This window comes from Mercenaria mercenaria, chromosome 6 (genome assembly GCF_021730395.1).
Source record: "Mercenaria mercenaria strain notata chromosome 6, MADL_Memer_1, whole genome shotgun sequence".
NCBI lineage: Eukaryota > Metazoa > Mollusca > Bivalvia > Venerida > Veneridae > Mercenaria > Mercenaria mercenaria.
Window position 1 is genome coordinate 19,907,213 of NC_069366.1, and position 23,345 is coordinate 19,930,557.

The 23,345-nt window shown below is 35.5% G+C and overlaps 2 protein-coding genes across 19 annotated transcripts in view; one reads left to right on the forward strand and one right to left on the reverse strand.

The window, feature by feature from the left end:
- Window positions 1-23,345, forward strand: part of LOC123550631 (FH1/FH2 domain-containing protein 3-like) — a 161,849-nt gene that overhangs the window by 60,487 nt on the left and 78,017 nt on the right. The window contains exon 1 of one of the 17 annotated variants that reach the window (XM_053545333.1): window positions 10,023-10,151. The exons of 14 other annotated variants lie outside the window; for them this stretch is intronic. Coding sequence is in view for 1 of the 3 variants with exons in the window: in XM_053545329.1 (XP_053401304.1) it covers window positions 18,411-18,413 (3 nt within the window). In the remaining 2 variants the exon portion in view is untranslated. Of the gene's footprint in view, window positions 1-10,022; window positions 10,152-18,393; window positions 18,414-19,719; window positions 19,921-23,345 lie in introns of those variants that run through there. 2 more of the 17 variants (XM_053545329.1, XM_053545331.1) reach the window with 2 other exon arrangements.
- LOC123549472 (uncharacterized) lies at window positions 3,258-9,511 on the reverse strand. Of its 2 annotated transcripts, none has more exons than XM_053545338.1 (2): window positions 9,207-9,511; window positions 3,258-5,681 (listed from the first exon to the last, which is right to left on the reverse strand). In XM_053545338.1, the coding sequence occupies exon 2, from the start codon at window positions 5,652-5,654 to the stop codon at window positions 4,128-4,130; it is 1,527 nt and encodes a 508-aa protein (XP_053401313.1). In that variant the 5' UTR covers window positions 5,655-5,681; window positions 9,207-9,511; the 3' UTR covers window positions 3,258-4,127. The 2 variants fall into 2 exon arrangements, with proteins under 2 accessions (XP_053401313.1, XP_053401312.1); XM_053545337.1 differs by lacking the exon at window positions 9,207-9,511 and adding an exon at window positions 6,960-7,149.

Here is a 23,345-nt window from a genome sequence, read left to right on the forward strand (position 1 = left end):
GAAATATTTTCAAAATACATTTCGTGTAATAAATGTTGTTTCTACGGAAGCGTGAAAGGGCCATCAGACGCTAATACGTTTTAGTACGTTATGGCTGCGGAAAGGATATCCAGCTGGTCGTAATGATTCAGCCGCAATTAGTTCGCATTCATGTTTTTATCGAATTGAGGTATATCGCTTAGGTTTCCGTTGAAGCAACCGTACACATTCTTATCGATTTGAGGTATATGTAGATAGAGAGATAAAATTTATTGTGGTATAGTAGACAATATATCACAAAACAAATACAAATTAAATGTCAACATAATAAATGTGAACATTAAAATGCAATTGAAGATGACATAATATAATCAATACCAAAAATAACACAAAAAGATAGCTTTCTTATTTCCATTGTGGTCCTTTGAATTGATCATATGACATTGGAAAAGCAAATTAATCAAGTATTGCACATGTTGGATTAGATTTACATAGCACATGTCTTTAACATTTATATTATAATATCACAGAAAGTCGTTTGACATTGAACAGGCAATATCAAGACTCGTACACTAGACATAAGAAATATTATATGCCAGAACAAAAATATTAACCAGATAAAAGACTAGACTGACACACTTTGCATAGAATGTTTCTTCACAACCTTTTTTAAATGATTAAGACTGTAGGGATGACGCATGTTTTTTCGTGTTATAACATCTGCAGAATCCCTCGGGATACGTTGGTACCCGAGCCATAACATCTGCAGAATCCCGAGGGATTGGTTGGTGCCCGAGCCCATGGCGAGGGTACCAACGTATCCCGAGGCAGATGTTATAACACGAAATGAACATGCGCTAACGTTATTCTAGCATAAAACGCGTAAAAAACAAATAAATGAATACAATGTCACTCAACGTCATGAAATTTCCACGAAATGCACGGGAATGTCGGAGTTGTTTTTTTTACATTGACGTCATTTTGTTTTGAATTATCCGATCTAGGGCCGAATTACGTTTACGCTTTGCCACGGAACGCACATATATAAAAAGGTGTATAACAGCACGTGAGCGTCAGAATCTCTTTGTTAACACACGTTTTCTCTCCTGTTAAAACACCCCCGAAAAGTGTCAAGAACAGCAGTTTTTATGCTAGAATATTTATAGATCTAAAACTTGATGGTAAATTGTACCACACCTGACAGCTATTACAACCGAAAGATTTCTTCCCAAAACCCTAAACCTTTGGAGTGGAGTGGACTGTTACTATCCCTGAAAAAAAATTGAATAATCTTGAACATTACTTGCTAAATTTATGTGCTCATGTAAATAGCTGTATGTACTATGTTAGTGTTTCTTATGAACAAGATCAACCCTCAAATGAACATGTAACCAACCAACTCCCTGTATATGTTTAGGTTCCGGTTGAACATCCATACAAAGTAGAATATAAGATTGACAGAGCGTGTGTTTGTGGTCGGCATTCGAAAGATATTAAGCGAAATGAAAAAGAAAGAAAAATACAGAGCTGTAATGCCTCACCCGGCAATCGGCATCTAATATTTCATAGTTATAAATGCATGCCGAGATAAAACGCAGAGCTCGGCTACACGCACTAGAGTGTCTAACCTGGGGGTCATGCTCATTGTGTCACGACATTGTCTGTAAGACATATTTTTTACGTTTACAGAGAATGACAGTTTAGACAATTTAAGTTATCGTTGAAATGTCGCGTCATCGTAAATGCAATATCGCATGTTCTTTCAAAGAAAACGCGTTATTCCTGTGCAAGCACACAGTCTGGTTGTTTCTGTAGAGGCTTCTACACATGCAAAACTAGAATGCTGTCGATATGATGCGGATGCCCCCACTTTGCCACCTTTTTCGCTGAACAAAAACATTCATATTCATTCTCCTTTGAGACTACATGCAATTTATGTTAAAAATAAATCTGGTGATTGTATAGTTTTAACGTCCAATTTGTATCACAATAGTTCACATATGGTGTCTAAAATTTAATGTAAGGATCGTAGCTTAATCACTCTTTGCCATTCCATACTTCTGTACAGTTTGACGACTTTTAAACAAGTATTGTATTTCCTTAAAGGCTATAATTCTACAGTTACACGTCCGATAAAAAAAAATCGTCACTTACACCAAACAAACGTTTGTTTCAAATTGTGTGACTCTTCCACATAAATCAGATGATGTGTCACAGTATGATAAAGTATGTATTTCGACTAAATAACTGGCCACATACAAAAAAATACCAGGAGCCTAACCTCACTTGCCATTTATCATTTCTGACAAGTTTAATGGGTACCCATTTTTGAGACGTGCATACCTCTATTGCTCACTCGTACGTACGAATGGAGAAAATCTATATGCCTCCCCAGCTTCCCCGGGATGCGGTGGGGGGGGGGGGGGGGGGGGGGGGTAATATCATATGTCCTATGTCCGAACTCATGTTAAGTATTACTTTTACACTAATGTTATATTGGGGGTAATATCATATGTCCTATGTCCGAACTCCTGTTAAGTATTACTTTTACATTAATGTTATATGGGGAGAGGGTAATATCATATGTCCTATGTCCGAACTCATGTTAAGTATTACTTTCACAATAATGTTATATAGCATCTTAATGTATAGGGGGTCATATTCGGATTAGCACATGCTTGTATTCGTACACAGCTCCTCTATTAGAAGGAGCTATATACGAATACATGCTCCGAATATAGCTCCCAAAGGAACCATATAGGGTGTGACATGGCATTCATATGAAATTAACTTATTGTCAGGCATTCCTTGCCCTCTAAGCTAAATTTCGAAATTATCTTACAGAGATTCACATTCTGTCATGGATGAAAAAAATATTGCTTTTACTATTCTTCCCGATATTTTAATGGTACCTGATTTTTCTTTTCCGTCTGAAAGGTCTCTTGTTAACAGTAAAATAAAATGAGCCGCGCCATGAGAAAACCAACATAGGGCGTTTGCGACCAGCATGGATCCAGACCGTGCAGTCTGGTCAGGATCCATGCTGTTCGCTTTCAAAGCCTATTGCAATTAGAGAAACTTAGCGACCAGTATGGATCCTGACCAGACTGCGCGGACGCGCAGGCTGGATCCATGCTGGTCGCAAAATTAGAGAAACTGTTAGCGACCAGTATGGATCCTGACCAGACTGCGCGGACGCGCAGGCTGGATCCATGCTGGTCACAAAAGCACTATGTTGGTTTTCTCATGGCGCGGCTCAAATGTTGGATACTTTTTGAGTCCTTACAGGATTATGTAACTGAGGGAAGCTGTACTTTAACTCATCAACGAAGCGATTAATCAAAATATCCATTGCTCTCATGATGTCAGGTATTTCTTCATTCTTGTAATCAAGACGAACTTTTCCCTTGATTTCCGCACAAACATGTTCCATGCTGGTGACTGTTTGCATCTTACTCTCCTTGTGTACGCACTGAAAATTTCTAAAAAAAGAAAACAAAACTACCGTACATGTTAAATAGAAGTTTGTAAGACATTTGAAAATAATATGACTTCTACTTATAAAGTAGGCTTTCCGAAGGAGTTCACACAGCTTAGACACTAAGCCCAATATAATTGTTTGTTTTGAAATCCCCCTATAATTGTTTTAAACTATCGAATAAATCCGATGTAATTGTTTTAAACTTAAATAAAGTCTTCGAAAATATTTCAGCATTTGGTTTCTTTCAATTTTAAGTTGGTTGGCGTTTTAAATGGATATCAGTGTTATTAACAGATCATTTTAAGGTTCTCGATATATACATGCTCCGCCTTCAGTTTCAGCTTAATAACTAAAAAAACGCCTTGAAACTTCATAGGATGATTGTCTGTGGCCTATAGATGGCCCTCTTATTTAAAGGGCCGATAAATGAGGTTAAGTATTTTCAAAAGTTATATTTATTACCGTTCAGCATTTAGATTTTATAAAAAGAATTGAATATTGTATGAAGCATAAGATGAGTTCCTTTCCAAGATGCTAAACACTGCTATGTTTCAACAGATTTATTGCACTTGTTCTGTGTCATCTTTTCCAATGTTTGCAATTTATTTATATAACTTTGCGTAAGAGTCTTGTAACCTTTTAGCACTCCTCTGTATACTTTCAAATACTAAAAATTCCAGTTATTCAGCTTTTGTTGCATTTGCAACTTCCTTGTACACAAAGGCACTAACACTTCTCGCAGTTCATCTTTCGAAGCGTGTTCTTTCCTTCTAGTTACCAGGCTATGTAAGTCATTGAATGATTCTTTAATATCAGTAAATTTAGTAAACCGGGTTTCCCCTGAACTCAAGGATGTTTGTATAATATTTTTATATTGCATTGAAATAAAACTTGAATAAAGATAAATTAAAATTGCGTCATTGTATAGATCTGTAAAAAAATAATCTCTTCGCTTGTGTGCTAATATAAGAATCAGTATTTTCAGACATACAGCCGATAATGTTGTATGAAAGGACAGATATACAATGTCATTTTTTTGGAGTATTCCGTACAAATCCAGTTTCAATATAGGATGGTCCATCGATGCAGAACCTTCTTTCCAAAGCGCTATATCATGTAAAATGTTCAACACACATACATGCGCGCCAACGTCTGGAGTTTCACACTGTTTGATATGCTGGATCACTGCCAGTTTAGCTTCGTAATTGGAAATGATAGGAAATACTTCATTAATTGTAAACTTTATGACTAAAATGAAGTATTTTAGAACACAATATGCAAGTCTGTGTTCTTTGGATGCTTCATTTAGAATATTCAACTCGGTCTGATAAGTTGAGAGTCTCCAACATTCGGGATAATCGTTATTAAAACATTTCGGGAACAGAAAGTATTTCTCGTCATTGCGTAGATCTGGTGTTACCTTTACTTTCCATTTATTATTAATATGTAACAGTTTTAACACATAGTCAATAATATTGTAATTTGTTCCATACATTAATCTGTAGAAGATGTGTTCACGGTAAAGGGCTCTTGGGAATAAAATAATATTTTTATTTAAAAACCGTATAGTTCTTGTCTTCTGTATTACTTTTGCTCTGTCTAACTCTATCACAGGATGGAGGTCAACTTCTACACGTATTTCTGAAACTTTTTCATCTTTCCAGTAAATCTTCTGAAGGAGGTCATCGATGTCAGTAGTGTCTGTGTAGTTTATATTACGTGTAAAACGTTTAATTTCATCTTTTAAATCACGACCCACTACGTATGAAGTTCGTTGGGATTTATGTTTGCTTTTCCACAAAAATCTAAGTCGACTGAAGGCTGAATATACAGGTGTATAGTAGCAAATTAAACTTCCTGTTTGCATACATACAGAACAAAATGTGCAACCGTCAAATTCACGACTGTAATGGTGGTTTTTTAAACTTAAGGTACACCAGTTTCGTTCGCATTTTTCAGTAATGCATTTATGAAGATTATTAACAAATGTTAATTTTATATCCGAGCTCAAATTGACATACTGGCCGCCTACAGATTCTGAATCAGTTCTTTTGTATTTAACTTCACCCTGCCCGTATACGTGATGTTCGAACATGTAGTCACTATAACTTTGCAAGGACTTTACTATTGCCAGGTAGTCAAATTCTAGGTCACACCGATCTTTAGAACGCCAGATTCTTGTTTTCTCAGCCATGCTTCCACAAAGTGCTAGTCTGTCAATCTGTAATATTCGCAAAATAATATATACAGGCTTTAGATATGAGAAAATGTCTTCACGAAATATATGTCACAGGGTGAGAAAAATGTGCAGTCAGTCCGGGGCTGGAACCCGGGAACCCTCGCTGATAGGACGAGGGCTCGACCAACTGGCTGTCTGACATATATCCTCCTCTAACGTGACCGAATCCGTACCGTGACATATAGTAAATTTGTAACTAAATGTAGATTTTACAACGTCAATTAAGAAATAATTTCATGATGGCGTAGCGACGTATAACCGATTTTAAATGTATCAGTTTAAGTAAAACACGATTTTGTTCTATCTATATATGCCCGTTATCTAAAACAGAAGACTAAATATCGTAGCGCTCTTTCTTGGTCGCAACAAAAACATTGATGTCATCGACCGTTGACGTGACGTCATTCTAGCTTAAGCGTGTTTTAATCAATTAACACGAGCAAGTATATTAGAACGTCTCGTTAAAACATCAGCATTTCAGAACCAAACAATTTGTTTTATATTGGATTTTTGTGTGACTTGTAGGATAACATTAAGCCATTTCAGAAATAATACACAGAGTTTCTTTACAGAAATTAAAGAAAAATACAGTCGGTTCTGGGTCCATACATATTTATACCTTCCACTCCCGTGGAATGCATATGTAAAATGTGAATCTAGCTCAAATGAGTGCTATGAAAAACTAGAAACAAACAGTAGCTGCTGATGTGTTTGTCACACTTTTCAGTCACTTTTTCAGTACGTAAATTTTCCCTGAATTTGCATTGAATACGGGAAGAAAGGTTTTGGTATTCACTGCTTTCTGATTGTGAATGTCTAACCAAATAGTTGACCTTCATTTCTCCTTCACTGCTATGTTCAAAACAGACATTATCACATCCCGGTACAGACCTCAAGGCGGCTAAATAATCAAAGTTTGCGGAATATGATTTGCCTGCACGTCAAATTGCCGTTTTGTCTGTCATACTGCCAAACAACTGGATGTGGTCAATCTAGAATAAAATATCATTCTTACGAATTGTTCACACTGCGAAACAGACTTGTCAACTTTATACGAAAGTTTCTTATCTCACACATCAATGGCAAACCTGTGTCTTTATTTTTTGGAAGAGCATGTGAACACATGTGTATATGTGTGTTGTAAATATGCACTGTGACAGGGTGTTATATATATATATAACACATGAATAAAAGTGAGATCACAAAAAATGTTGAACACGGGCAACCAGTTCGCATAAAAGTGCCAAAGGGTTTGCTCACCTTGATTTCGGGAAATTTGTTTTTAAATTCATCCATAAAGCGGTTCATTAGAATATCCATGGCTTTTATAATGTCCTTTACTTCTTCATTCTCAAAGTCTACACAAATTTTCTCTTTAATTTCTTTACACAAATGTTCCATCATTAAAATGCTAAACTGTATCTTTTGAAGAGATTTTATTGTGATATGGGTACTAACGAACTTAAATTTGAACTGTACAGATAAAAGATAACGTATCAATATTTAAGGCCACTCATTAAAAATGTTGTGTTCCTATACATTATTCTCAGCGAGTCCAGAATTACTGAATTCAAACTACACATGTAGTCACCTTCTCAGTTAATTATTTGCTTTCAAGATAGACATGCAAAAGGTACATTATGTATTATTTTATTAAAATGTTTCTTATAAGAACGAATGTTTATTTAGGGGGTTACAATTTTTATTATAATAAACTGATATGACAAGGATGGGGTTACAATTTTTATTATAATAAATTGATATGACAAGGAGGGGGTTACAATATGAATTTGAGATAACCTTTTCATGTACAAAATTTAGTAGTTGATAAAAAGAAATTTATCTGTGCGTTTGTTACTGACCCATTTACGGACATATCTAGGTTCAGGGATAGACTGAGATTCACTTGTGATCCAAACTTTTGCCTTTGAATATCATTAGGCGGGTTTGATTCATACTGTATCAGACTATCCAGATCCTGTGATGCGCCATAATGTTTCTAAGTATACAGGCACAAAATAATAAAATGACGTGAAAAAATGGTAGTCGCATAATGGTAGATTCAAATTGTCCTCTGTTTTTTAGCTGTGTATAGCTATTTTTCTAACTTCCTTGGCAATTTCTTTTGCTGTCACATGCCAGGCCTATGCTATATATAGGGAGCATTTTCATAATGAAATGATAGTATGACCAATTGAATCTTAGGTCAAATACCACTTTTGCAATGTAGGGTCGCATTTTAGCTGGGGTTTTTTTTAGCCCCAACATTTCTTTTGATTTTTATTCAGCACTGACATATTCTTCAAGACAATTTAAGTCACATACTTTTAAAATGGGTCCTAATGTGTTCGGCAGCCATAGGAAATTTATCAATTTTATATGGAATCAATGGGACTGTTCGGCATATCGCGAATGTGTTAGGGATAGATGCACGCGCAAGTAACCCGACTGGAACAAGTACAAATCGGGCGAAATCGTTGTGCCATGCAAACATGGGGTATACATAGTATTCCTTGTTTAAAAAAGAAATAATAAGTATGTTTAAATCATATCAACATATGGGGTCAGAAGGATAAATAGGGACACGAGGCAAACGCCTAGCTCTCATACAGTCCCCATTCATCATACTGACCCAACATATTTCCGAGAAGAGTCAGTAACAAACACATTAGTACTATGTGCAAATTCTGTGCTTTTATTATTAGTTACTGTTACTGGGTATGATAGAGAGCATTTAATATGGGCTTAAGACGATAACCTCTCTTGAACAAACTCAATAAAACCGAGTCTGCTATTATTTTGTTTGATTGCATTGCGTTCTGTGCCCTCTACGGATCTACATTTTTCTCTCTGAACACGACAATAGACTTTTTTGGGGCGGCGGGGGTGGGGGTGGGGGGGTGGAGTTTAACGCCGTTTTTCAACAGTATTTCAGTCATGTAACGGCGGGCAGTTAACCGAACCAGTGTTCCTGGATTCTGTACCAGTACTAACATGTTCTCCGCAAGTAACTGCCAACTTCCGCACATGAATCGGAGGTGGAGGGACAATCGACTTACAAGGTCTGTTGACATCAAATAATCTGTAATAATGTTAATTTCTTTCTTCATACTGACACTGACATTTTCTCAGAAAACCATTTTCTCTCTAGGCTCATCTCAACGTTTAGAGTCAGAGAGATATTGTATTTTTTTCAAGAAATTGCTATAAAAGAGGATTTTATGGTAGAGGGACTCTAACGACTGATGCCAGTCTAGACAATGAATAGTATTAGTGAATATCGCTCAGGGGGATAAGTGAACGTAGATGCAGGTCAGATGCGCTTGAACTGGACAGCAACTGTAACTTGAGCTACAAAATAAACATATGGTTGGATGTAAAATATTTGTTTAAAAGACATACATTGATTACTGAATTAACGAAAACTAATTGCCTGTCAGTCATCGTACGAAACATGGCTTCACTTTAGTTAGCAATTAAACATCGACCGTTGGGAAAACTGCTTACCTTTCTTTGTACGTCAATAAATCACTAACAACCGTTTCCGTTCCACCTGAAGATTTGGCACACACTTCAATTAGCAGACTACAGGTTGTGTTTTACTGATTACTCTGAGTCTTGAAAAAAGCTTGTGACTACAGTGTAGATTCTATTTCTACAATTTCTAATGACGACCACCATTGCGCACATTTAACATCGCATCAGCCGATACCAAAAAAAAATGTTATCCTGTTTAGTCTATCGGAAAAAATACCGTTCCCTTGAGATTCAAATTCGTGTGAATTATGCGGACATCCTTATGCACTATACAAAATGAATTAATTTCAGAACCAGTGAATTTGTTTTATATTATTAGAACAAATAAAGACGGTTCTGAGTGCAAACGTATTTATATATCTTCCACCCTCGTATAATGCATGTTGAATGAAATTTCTGCTTGAGACGCTACATCCGGCTAAAATAAGTGTTAAGAAAAACTAGAAACAAACAGTACTTTACTTTCAATCAAGGTGTATATTGGGTTTTTGTGTGTTCTTAATGAATTGCTCTTTTAGCTCAACTCTCTCTCTGCTGAGTCTACAAGAAGTGCGTTTGCCTATATTCACTGTAGACCGTCTTGTTATGTGCTTGCCATATGTTAAGGATTTTCATTTTATGTTCCGAGAGTCATTATGATAAGATTTAGATTTTCTAATTTTCTTTCTGTGAGATTACGTGAGCATGTAATTAACACTCGTACCTGTGTACCGAGAACCTCTTCACACACGTTCTTGTTTATGTTTTGTTTATATTTGATGGATGCTGTACAGTTTTGACTCAGATAAATTTCTGATCTGGAATTAGAATTAGTTAAAGCGAAAAACAACAAAGTTTTTTGAAATAATGTTTATGTGCGTTTTGTTTTATTCTGATATTCCCGTTTTGTTGTAATAAATACTGGATCTAAAGGAGGTTTGTATTTACCTTTATATTAACTGCTTTAAGGGAGTTCTGCACGTTTGATAAACCGGAAGTGATGGCGTAACGTCATTTATCCTGAAAACGTAGAATAAAGCCTGGATTCGGCATACAGAAATGAAAATCATTTTATGAATTAATCGAAATTTGTTACAATGGCACTGTTGCTATATTTCTAAAGTCAAAATATGATATTAAAAACATATGACACGTTAAAAATCGAAATAATGTCTTAAAGTTAGCGTGTAATGTCCGGTTCACTTTAATCATGGTCAGATATCTCAAAAATAAGCACAAGGACCAATACATTTTATTTCTCCAAACTATAGGCCATGTGTTTATTAACAACTTTGAGAAGTTTCATCAAAATGTACATCGTAGAAAAAATTCTTTTCGCGAAAATGTAATGAAAGATTTTCCCATAGACTCCCATTATGAGATATTGCGTTAGGACCAAATTTTTCAAATCAGTCTAGCAGAAAATCAAGCACACGACACTATCTTTTTTATTTGCTTAATTTTCTAGGTATATTCTGAAGTTTTGAAAATTCAGAGTTTAATCAAATTCTACATTGTAGAAAAGATTTCGATCCAATCGTTCAGAACTACCTTAATTATTAATTACATAATATTTATCATTTATTATATGAACTATAAATGAATGAATTCTGACTGGCAAGAATGTCCACACCTTATAATATTGCACAGCGTTTACTGCAGTATTGAAAACAATTATTTAATTATACGCATTTATTATAAATAATTACTTATTCGCTTTAAAATTACACAAATATTATTTGACTTTCTCATCTTACATTGGCACTTGAGCGAAAAACATGTTACCACATCAGCGCGCTCTGACGTCGACGTCATATCATATAGAAATGTAATTCATAAAAAGGTACGCGTCCGGGGTATGACTTCTGGCCACAATGTAACATCTAGTTTCACAATGGCCATCGGGCCATTATTGCACTAGATGTGCCATTATGATCAGAAGGCAAACTACAGCCGTATATATCAACATATTAATATTTCACAGTTACTAAAATAGCCATTAATATATTATATATTTATATTTCATATAATAAAACAGTTAAAGACTTTCCAGACCGCTTCCATCTCGGTAAGGGAGCACATTACATCATATTATACAGCTGTGTAGCCGACCTCGATATTTATATTTCTTATTGCCCACCACATCATATTGCACAGCTGGGAAGCCGAGGTCAATGCATATATATTTTTCTAGTGCCCACCACATCATACTCAAAATCTGTGTAGCCGATGTCAGTATTTATTATTTTCCAGTGCACGCCACATCATATTCCACAGCTGAACAGTCCGTAATTGTATAAAATCAAATAGCTTTTCCTGTCACTTAATGTACTTCTGTTGCGTGTTTCTGTTCACATACTATATAGATATGTCTTCATCGTCTTTTGTTGTCGAAAAATGGCTTATGAAATGAATGGCTTGTTGGTCAATAAGACAGACCTGTTTGTCCTAGGTCCGGAGCACAAACTAAGGATCGGTGATTTAAATGATGAAGGAAAATATACGGTCTTACGTATAAAGGTTATTTTTCTCCAGAAGCATATATATGTAGTCAAAGTCATTGTTGTTCTGTCGTAAAAATTTGGTGAAAACAAATACATTTTTGTATAACATTTTTCTTAGTGTTTCTGTACCACAATCTGCTTTTAAACATGCATATAAATATTGCAGAACAGAAGTAGTGTGTTTTAGATCTGTATGGATACTTTCCTTGACCTCTTAAAGTTAATTTCCCTTTCTGGCAAAGGACGAAACAGTCCGTCACAAAATAAAAAGTACTTTTAATCACCACAAAGTTACGATGTTGTATCTTCTTGATCAATTAATAGAGACCAGACATAGTTGTCTTGGAACATACAAATGGTTAATGCCAAAGAACCCAATTAATAATCTTCTTTTGTTTAGAAAATACAAAAAAAAAAACTTGCTTTCTAATTAAGGCTACGTGTTGTATAAACCTTGAGTGCCTTATCTTCCTTTGTCTGAAATAAAATGTACTTCTTCCTCTATAACCTAATCATTACACACATCACATCTTTCAACTGATTATTTAATGACGGGATCGAAGATAAAAATACAGTCTCTTATCTACAGAGCACGCAATCATTTATCTTCAGATCGATTTCTTTTCCTTGTTCAACAAGACCTTTAACGTTTCCACCCATTTCAACAAGTGGTTTTAGTTATTTTGAACAAGGTGTGAAATATTCCATATTTTCAAATAGTTGATTTCATATATTTTTTACAAATAAATACTAAATCCTATAAAGAATATCCTTTTGAAATTAGTTTTGTAGCGTTGGCGACAAACCGGATGTGCACGCGTGTGTCCCTCCCATTCTGTATAATCCAGACAAAACAAGAAGTCCTCATTTTGGTATCACTACTTGGGAATCGTACCACTACTTGGGGAAAAGTTTGGGTTAGGCATGCCAGTACTTGAGATAGGGTATGGATTATTCGTAGGCCAGACAAACTGGTTTGACATAAAATTAATTCATGTGTACGGACTTAATTGTACTGAAATTCTTGACAGTCTTTTCGACTATTCAGTGTCATGAAAATGACTTGCAGAAATATTACTTTTACCACATGCTCATATAAGTATTTAACATAGGGAAAAAAACAAGCGTTCACATGCTGTTATGTATGTTATCTTACCTCCAGATCATTCGACAAAAAAGGAAAACAATTAAGTACATGTATCAGGAAATTAATGCTTTGAAACTTAATTACTCACAGACTTTATATTATGGGAACACATGAGAATTAAAACTAAAATGTGCTTGTAGCGGGTTACTCGAGGTAAACTGTCTTATATTAAACGAGCACGTGGCGGTCCGGGTTCGTTTCCCGATTACGACAGGTTTTTGGGGTTTTTTTTAGAGATAGTTTTGAAACATAAACTCATGTTCTAATGTTCATAACATTGTTTTAAAGAATTACCAGTTTTGACCCAAATCTAGAGATCTTGTATTTTGAAATGCCCACATTACAAAGTTACTTTTTTTCTGGTTTTCTTCACAAATAATATTGTAACAGTGTATACTACAACAAAATGTGTAATTACATATTAGAAAAACACCATGAATACTTTAACATGTATGACGTATGTACTGACGATTAAAGAGAAGAGAAAAGTAGGCGAGAAAATTGGCAGGAACTGACTGAGTGAAATGAGATTTTCAGACCTCAGAATTGTTTATTAAGATTTGGCGATCTGTTTCTTTTATCATAGCGCAAGTTTCGATGAAGGTAATTAAGTTCAAATTGTTCAATGAATTGCCGAATTTGCAATGGCGAAAAATACCGGTGGCATTTATATCAAAATTATGTATAAGAAATTGATATCTGGCAGTGCTTCCGGCAAAAAAAAAAAAAATTCACGTGGAACGTGAAATAGACTCTTCCACGCGTTAGATACTACATATTCGACAAGACAGATCAGTGAAACAGACTAGAACGTGAAAATGACTTTTACATGTGTTCAGAACACCAGTTTTTTGTTGTTGTTGTTGTTGTTGTTTTCTTTTTGGGGTGGGGGTGGGGGCGTCCATACTGGTACTGATGATAAACCCGGACAGATGATAAAGTCGACCACCTTGGAAATATTCCATTGCAATCGGTTATTTATAAAATTGAACACACCATCTAATAGTTTCCACTCACCAAATGGTGTAAACAAAAACAAAATTGGTAAATATTCTGTATAAATAAATGACTTACATTTATTTGTATAAAAAATAATTATCCAAAATTACTGGGGAAGAGGGTGTTTCTTGTGCATGCTCACTGCCGAAACATGAAGGCCTGACATTTGGTAACTTTTCATTACTTGATCAGGAATGGCTGTTGCAGCTTTTTGGGGAAAGTTTCAATATAATAATACCAAGAAAATTTTGTAAATGACAAAAGTGTTCGAATTTATCATCAGTCAACGTTCATACTGTCCCCATTTTACTTACCCCTTTCAGGGCCTCACTTCACGTGAGTTTGCTTAATAAATATAAATTTGAATTAATGTGCGTGAAATTAGCCAGAGTAGCCAGAGTTTAGCCAGAGTTCAGCCAGAGTTTAGCCAGAGTAGCCAGGGTTCAGCCAGAGTTTAGCCAGAGTAGCCAGAGAAGTCAGAACTCTGGTTACTCTGGCTAGCCAGAGTAGCCAGAGTTCAGCCAGAGTAGCCAGAGTTCAGCCAGAGAAGTCATAACTCTGGTTACTCTGGCTGGCCAGAGTAGCCAGAGTTCAGTCAGAGTAGCCATAATTCTGGTTACTCTGGCTGGCCAGAGTAGCCAGAGTTCAGCAAGAGTAGCCAGAGTTCATCCAGTATCCAGAACTCTGGTTACTCTGGCTGGCCAGAGTAGCCAGAGTTCAGCAAGAGTAGCCAGAGTTCATCCAGTATCCAGAACTCTGGTCACTCTGGCTGGCCAGAGTAGCCATAATTCAACCAGAGTAGGCAGAGTTTCTAGATTTTTAACATGTTCTGGCTACTCTGTTCAGCCAAAGTAGCCACAGTAGCCCGAGTCACCAGGATATCATTTGCTCTGGTTACTCTGGCTGTTTCTAACAGAGTAGCCAGAGTTCAGCCAGAGTAGCTGGAGTTTCTAGGATTTAAACATGTTCTGGCTACTCTGGTCAGCCAGACTAGCCAGTGTAGCCAGAGTAACCAGGTACCATGTACGCAAAATATTTTCAGTCTTTAAAACTAAGTTTGATTATAAAACTTAATATGTCATTTCTATATAAATAGCATATTTAAAACTGAATTTCAAGTTAATAACTATTTTCAAGTGGTTAATTAAAGTAGCTCTGTTTACTCTGGCTGGCCAGAGTATTCAGAGTTTCTAGGGTTTTAACATGTTCTGGCTATTCTGGTCAGCAAGAGTAGCCAGAGTAACCAGGTCCCGTGTTCGCAAAACATTTTCAGTCTTAGCTGAATTCGATCTTGAAACTTAATATGTTACTTCTTTCTAAATAGCATGTTAAAAACTGAATTTCAAGTTAATAACTATTTTCAATTGGCTATTTATAGTAGCCAGAGAAGCCAGAACTCTGGTAACTCTGGCTGGCAAGAGTAGGCAGAGTTCAGCCAGAGTAACAAGACTTTATTAGGATTTTAACATGTTCTGGCTACTCATACCAAAGCAGCGTAACATCAATGCTTGAAACTTAAATGGCAGACACTAGAACATAGAAGAATACATGCATCCCGATTAATGTTATACAAATAACCATTAATCAAATCATTCAGTTTCAGTTTTAATATTGCATATGCCATGTTTTTGTGATTTACCTACATATCTGCGATATGTCACATGTTTAATTGTTAAGCGCCCTTGAACGTATATTTTATATTAAATGGGCGCTCAACAAATATGGATTAATAATAATAATAATAATAATAATAATGATGATGATGATGATGATGATAATAATATAATAAAGATAATAATCTCATATACTAAGTTTTTTTCTGCAATGGATGCAATATGGTGTTACAGTATTCTAATTGTGGGCGAACGTATGTTTTTAGGCAGTTTCTTTAATATTATTGTTATTAAATTGTACATATTTCTTTTATAAATCTGAGAGTGTTACTAGCTTTTGAAGATGTAATTTCAGTAAGTGTTTCAAAGTTAAGACATCACTAATAGTAATCCCAAGATATTAAGCATTTTCTGTAGTTTTTAGATCTTGATTAAGTAATTAATATGGAAAGATGATATTTTTTCTCTTTTTTTTTTTTTTTTTTGAGATTCCTATTACTTCGCATTTATCAGGATTGAATTCCATAGACCAGTTACGTTCCCATTATTCTAATTTTGTCAAATCATCTTGAACTTTGTAAGAGTCTATTAACGAGTCTATGTTGAGGTATATGATAGTGTCATCAGCAAATAAGCGTATTCTACCTTTAACAGAGTCAGGAAGGTCATTGATAAAATAAAGAAAGAGACAAGGACCCAACACTGAACCTTGAGGAACCCCCTGAAAGAACTGGTAAAGAGTGTGAGCCTTCAGTTACTACAGATTGAGAACGGTTACTAAGGAAAGATTGAATCTAGGATAGAGAGATTCTGTCGACACAAAGTTTCACGATTTTACAGAGAAGGAGTTGATGCTCGATCTTGTCGAAAGTTTTCGAGAAATCCATTACAATGAGACCTTGTTTCCAGATTGGAGATTGTCAAATGTTTCTTGTGTAAAGGATAATAGTTGAGCCTCACAGCTATGTTTGGAACGGAAGCTATATTGGAAAAGTGTGAGAAGATTGTTGACTATTTTCGTTCTCTCAGGGTTGATTTTTTGTGTTTTATATATCAAGTGATTCAATCCTAATAAAGTCTTGTTACTCTGGCTGAACTCTGCCTACTCTTGCCAGCCAGAGTTACCAGAGTTCTGGCTTCTCTGGCTACTATAAACAGCCAATTGAAAATAGTTATTAACTTGAAATTCAGTTTTAAACATGCTATTTAGAAAGAAATAACATATTAAGTTTCAAGATCGAATTCAGCTAAGACTGAAAATGTTTTGCGAACACGGGACCTGGTTACTCTGGCTACTCTTGCTGACCAGAGTAGCCAGAACATGTTAAAACCCTAGAAACTCTGGCTACTCTGGCCAGCCAGAGTAACCAGAGCTACTTTAATTAACCACTTGAAAATAGTTATTAACTTGAAATTCAGTTTTAAATATGCTATTTAGATAGAAATGACAAATTAAGTTTCATAATCAAACTTAGCTAAGACTGAAAATATTTTGCGTACATGGTACCTGGTTACTCTGGCTACACTGGCTAGTCTGGCTGACCAGAGTAGCCAGAACATGTTAAAATCCTAGAAACTCCAGCTACTCTGGTTGAACTCTGGCTACTCTGTTAGAAACAGCCAGAGTAACCAGAGCAAATGATATCCTGGTGACTCGGGCTACTGTGGCTACTTTGGCTGAACAGAGTAGCCAGAACATGTTAAAAATCTAGAAACTCTGCCTACTCTGGTTGAATTATGGCTACTCTGGCCAGCCAGAGCAACCAGAGTTCTGGATACTAGATGAACTCTGGCTACTCTTGCTGAACTCTGGCTACTCTGGCCAGCCAGGGTAACCAGAGTTCTGGATACTGGATGAACTCTGGCTACTCTGGCCAGCCAGGGTAACCAGAGTTCTGGATACTGGATGAACTCTGGCTACTCTTGCTTGACTCTGGCTACTCTGGCCAGCCAGAGTAACCAGAATTATGGCTACTCTGACTGAACTCTGACTACTCTGGCCAGCCAGAGTAACCAGAGCTATGACTTCTCTGGCTGAACTCTGGCCAGCCAGAGTAACCAGAGTTTTGACTTCTCTGGCTGAACTCTGGCTACTCTGGCCAGCCAGAGTAACCAGAGTTATGACTTCTCTGGCTACTCTGGCTAAACTCTGGCTGAACTCTGGTTGAACTCTGGCTACTCTGGCTAAACTCTGGCTGAACTCTGGCTAAACTCTGGCTACTCTGGCTGCTCTGGCTAATTTCACGCACATTTTGAATTATGTAAAGTTTTCAGCAAAGGTTAAGCTTTATTTTAATACCGACCATTGATTACAATTTGCAGAAATACAAAAGTTACAGGTAAAAAAACTCATTTTCTGTTCGGGTTTATCATCAGTACCTGTAGTTCTTTGATATACAATGTTTATTGAGCCTCGTTTCCATCTTTATCACGTCAACAACAAAAATAAATTTTATTAAAGTATAAATTTTAATCACAACAAACAAAATAAGCTTAGGTACCAAATTTCGATTAATGTTGCTAAATACATTCACAGACAGTTGACAGAAGCATGCAAACGAAAATGAATTAACAGACAAATTTAATTATGATTAAAAGAAATAATCTAAATGCCTTCAGAACGGTGGGTGATAGCCATGCTGGTTGGGTAAAAGTAATTCAGACAATTCTGGTTTAAAGGGTATGTGAATGGGATGCAACGTTGCACAGACGTTTCCTGTGAACTAACAGCTGATATAGGTAAATAAATAAATATTGATGAATCGGTTACCAAGGTAACAAAGTACATTCACCTTAGTTTTGTAGAACATGCAAAATACATTAGCTGCAGATAATATTTACGTATTACAAGTGAATGTTAAAATGTGTTACAGGGACCAATTTTTTTGAAGGTGAAATATGTAAAATGCATAAAAGCGGATTTTAATAAGAAATGGTAGGTTTATAGAATATCCAGATTTGTTTTTAAAAGTTTGATCACCGTCATTTTGGTTGTGGAAAATAAATAAAGGAACAAATTTCATATGTACTAATTTTGTAACTTAGATATAGTGTAGAAAATGTTATAACTTTCATTTTTCTCCGAAAACACGTTTTATAAATAAGGACTGTAAATAAATAAGCTGAACAGTACACATGGTCCTTTAGCAAAGTTCAATTAAGAGAAATACTTTGTACCAAGTTCTAGAAGTAGTTAATAATTTTAAAAATGTATGGACCACGCAACGACAAATGATACCGTCCGGAATAATATTACGTGATAACACCCGTCTAGGAACAAACCTGGTGTGTTTTCACGAGTTCTGTAAAAAGTATGTTGTAAAATAATGATAAACGAACCAGAGTTTGTCTAAAAAAAGTTTCTATTTATCTATCAACTCAAAACGTATATATTTATACATAAATGCTCATGTACGGACGGTTTCACCTAGACTTAGCATCGGGCACACTTCATATCTATATTAAACTTCAAGTACTGTGAGCTGTTCCTGGTAAACAAATAAATTGAATCAGTCTAAAATAGAATGCACTGATCAACTTTTGTAATAAACATAATAATACCTGAGCCTGCTTTTCTGTAACTAAAAATGTTTATTTGTTATCACCTGTAGAGTTGATCGTGGGGATATATCAATCATGTGGGAATGATAGAATGTTGATGTTTTTTCTTTACTTCTGATAACTGAAATATACTCCCCAAGCTTCTGAATCATTCTCTTACTTCATTAAAGCGTCCGTCTTATATAGTGACATAAATCATATTGGCGGTTATTTAGATTTGAAACCAGTCTGCGCTAAAGTTCCTTTTATGCTGATAACACGTTGACAAAATTCTGAACAGATCGAAATTCACATCATCTAAATTCTTTTGGTTTTGACGGTGTGTCTTTCAAACTTTGAACAGAGTTGCATTATTTTTGGTCATTCTGTTTTCTTGTTGTCCTAAAGTATGGTACTTTACCAGACCACAGTGTGTCTTTTTCCAAGATTGATTCAGCTGAGGTTTTATTTACGTTGTTGTTTTTTGTTGTTGTTGTTTTTTGTGCAAAGAACTTGAAATAATCATCAGATTGAAACGACAGATTTATTAAAATGTATAGAGTTGAAATTTGGAACTGTTTACTAGTATATTTAAGTTGTATTGTGATAACAGTTTTCCGGAATATTCCTTCCAAATAAATCATTCGTATACGAAACAGGTGCTTTAACTCGTAACGAGGCAGCAGACTGGTATCCTGGAATGTTTTTGCCAATTATCATAAATCGAGAACCAATTTTTCGATCAGTTCGAAAGTGAATAGAAGTTTCGATATTTCGAACAGTTTTAAAGGCTTGACACCAAGCTAACGATGTGATAAAAAGTTATTACTTTTCGGATCATTATAAAAAGTTTTATTTTCGGATTTATGATTTTATTTTCGTTTAGGATACTTGGCATATAGGTAACGTTATTATCTTTTGCTTCTTTGAAGGTAAATAACTGCAGGCATCTACGCATGTAATGTCTGATCTGCAGACGCCATCTGGAAAGTGTCTAAGATGTTTGACTTGAACACAAATGCATGCATCTCGAAATTTTTCAGTAAATGTTTAAATTACTTTTATCTGTGATATGTTGAATTATTCAAATGACCATGAAAGGGCGATTTCATGATTCCATGTCAGTTAATTTATCCTGGTCTGAGAAAATTGCACACACAAAACTATTTGTTTGTAGGGGAATCAAGTGATTTAAAATGACTTCCCTGAGTTTTTGTCCGCTTCATTTATTCATTCTTTTCTCTTTCTATCTCTATTTCTCCGCAGTCGTGACGGTCGATTGGTTAAGACCTATAGTATCTCCGTGCCCACATCCGGTATATTTCAGCAGCATTTTCGTCTGGGCGTGAAGCATTTTAATTAGGCATAAATACATTTTAATTCAAATATAATTAAATGACACTGGTTAAAATATCTTAGAGTGTATCATATCTTCTCCATGAAGATGAAACAGACCTAATTCTTTCCGAAAACACCTCGAAAAGAACTTTTGATGTTTGTGTCTTTCAATAAATAATCATGCAAGGTATGGTCTCAGTGTGGTATTGTCTAAAGCTCATAAGAAAGGAGAAAACACTAAACTGAATTAAAACTCTGAATTACAAAACAATTGTTAAACAATCCTGTCTGCTAATATCTTTGCTAATAGGCTATTAATTAACCTTATCCGTCTGCTTATCATGGTTAAAGATCACATAAAACTCACCGCCCCTGTATTTCTACATGTGCTTTCTATCACTTACCTGGGTATTACCTCAGACAGCATGTTTTTCCAATTAATGATGTCATAATACTGATGCACACACTGCAGGTGCGTATCTTGAGGTAAAAATAACGTTGGAAGTACTTGAGATTTATTAAATATAACAGAAGCTAATACAGGCTGTGTTCCAGGGATGGCCTGGGGCCGTGCCCCACTCCCCCTCCCTCATTCCACCCCACCCCCGCAGTCGGATGTGAAGCGAGTAGGCCGCCATTTCATACCTATATATTTAAAGAATTTTCTAGGGGTGGATGAACCCTCTGACCCCTCTTACAGAAGTGGAGTACCATCTCCTGTACATACCTCACAGGTTGAACAGCATTGAGGGTTCTTGCAGTGAGGTTGCTATTATACCTCGGCCTCTTCCTGTGTCCAGAAAAAAAATGATATTAAGGTACTCAAAAGTCGACTAAAAAGGCACAAGAGACCATCATTTTAGTTATAGATTTCAATATTTTTCAGGGGGTGGGGGCAGACTCACTTCGCTGCGCAACTATGATATAGATGAATACTACAGTAGCGCAAAGTTTTAAAACTTGTCTTTTGGTCCATCCTTATGCAAAATTAACGTAAAACTATAAATTATATTGAATTAAAAGAAATACGCAGCATTTTTGATATACTTTCGTAATAAAAGGGTAATAATTACATTTGACAAAAAAAAAAAAACATAAATTTTTGATAGAGATCTAGCTGTAGATATTGGGTTTCATTGTTCCTTAAATAAAAAAACCAATAGAATATAGGAAAAGTGGAAAATTTAATAAAACGCTGCTTAAATATTAGTCTGTGTTCAGACCCTGTGTTTTGTTCATAGGAGATAACTCCTGAAACTATTCAAATTTTGTATAATTATGTCCCTTTTCTTCTCAAAAGATTGGTCAGAATATATAAGAGAAATTATTTTTAAAAAACTTAAGAAAAGATTATGTAGTCGGTAGCAAGACTATTTAAATATGATTGATCACCTTTAAGAAAAGTACAATTAGAAAACGAAAGGTTTGTTCAACACTGAGAGGTTTTGAACATTACACGAGTTTTGTTAAATATTCAATATAGATATGTTGGTCCCATGTTAATAAATCATTTTTCTGTCTCAACTGAATTAACTGGAAATTTCACTAGAACTTCTTGATTAAATTCCAATTGAAACTGACAGCTACACGAAAATAGTCATTTACTTAAAATATAATTTTAAACGTGCAATCTAAATATGAAAACGACAAAGTTTCATTACCAAACTCAGCTGAGACTGAAATTGTTCTGTGGACATGGGGCAGATCCCCACCTTTTCGTTATAACTTACAAATGTACACCTTGGCGAAGGCAACTGCCGGGTTATAGAACACACGAGCCGCTTTTGGAAGTTAGTGCTAGTTTGTTTATTTATATTTTTGCTAAGTGAAATAGGAGAGCAGAAACAGCGCCGCTGCCGCAGCCGCCGCACAGCAGCAAAACATAACAACAACATAAATAATTTAATAACAACAAAGACTTTATCTGACGGAAGAACAAATTTAAACAATAGCCATCTTTTTTTACGCTAAACAAGAATAAAAACAACAAATGAATCAAAACTGGCTGATTGTCTGGCTGAACTGGTTTTCATGTGATGGGGAAGGGTATTCCTTATTTGTGTCACAGACTTCGCTTTTTGGTCTTGGTTAATAATCTGCATTCAGACCCGATGTTTTGTTCGTATAGGAGATAACTCCTGAAGATATTAAATTTTGGCATGAGAATTTTTTGTCTCTTTTCTTAACAAGTTCAGGCTCATCAGAGCTGAGACGGAATTTTGCCGAGATAATGAAAGAGGAAAAAAATAGAAATTAAGCAAACATTATCTAAAATTTAGTCAGTAGACATGTCACAGCTCACTGGTTGTAAAGCTGAAGATCAGAATATTATTTTTTAACCCTTATCATGCTGGACATGATTGATTCTACCTTTGCGACCAGTGATCTGCACTGTTCGCCATTCAGTCAGTATCTTTTTGGTAAACACTCCTTTTTACAGTCAATGGCACTGTCCAAATTGAAAGATGGGCAAGCTCATTATAGAAGTTTAGCAGGGTATGGGTTAAAACGTCCTCATCACTCACTATTTTGAACATTTTAGTTGATAGCATTTGTTTTGATTTTTATATCATGAATGTACAAGTCTGAAGAAAAAGGGTTTATTTGGACACTTTGTGTCGAATTTTGCTGACTCATCTAGAACACGGTAAAGGTGTTTGTACCCTGGAAATGTATCTTCACTTATCTAATGTTGCATCCGTCATTATCAGATTTCGTGCAGCTTTATTTTGAAATGTTATCTCAGTGTGATTTGGAATTTAATGCAAACCCAGTCTGTTTTACAAAGAAATGTTATTCTAAAGTCTAGAAATGTGGCATTTAGCTTCTATCATTTTATTGGCAGAAATGCAAAACTTGTTTCAGTATATCATAAATCAGGGGAAAAAGAAGCAAAAAACTCTTAGGCAAGAGTTACTGCATTTTGCTAAATGGTTGTACCAAGTTCATCAGACGTTAAAATCAAGGACAACCTCTGTATTATCTTTAA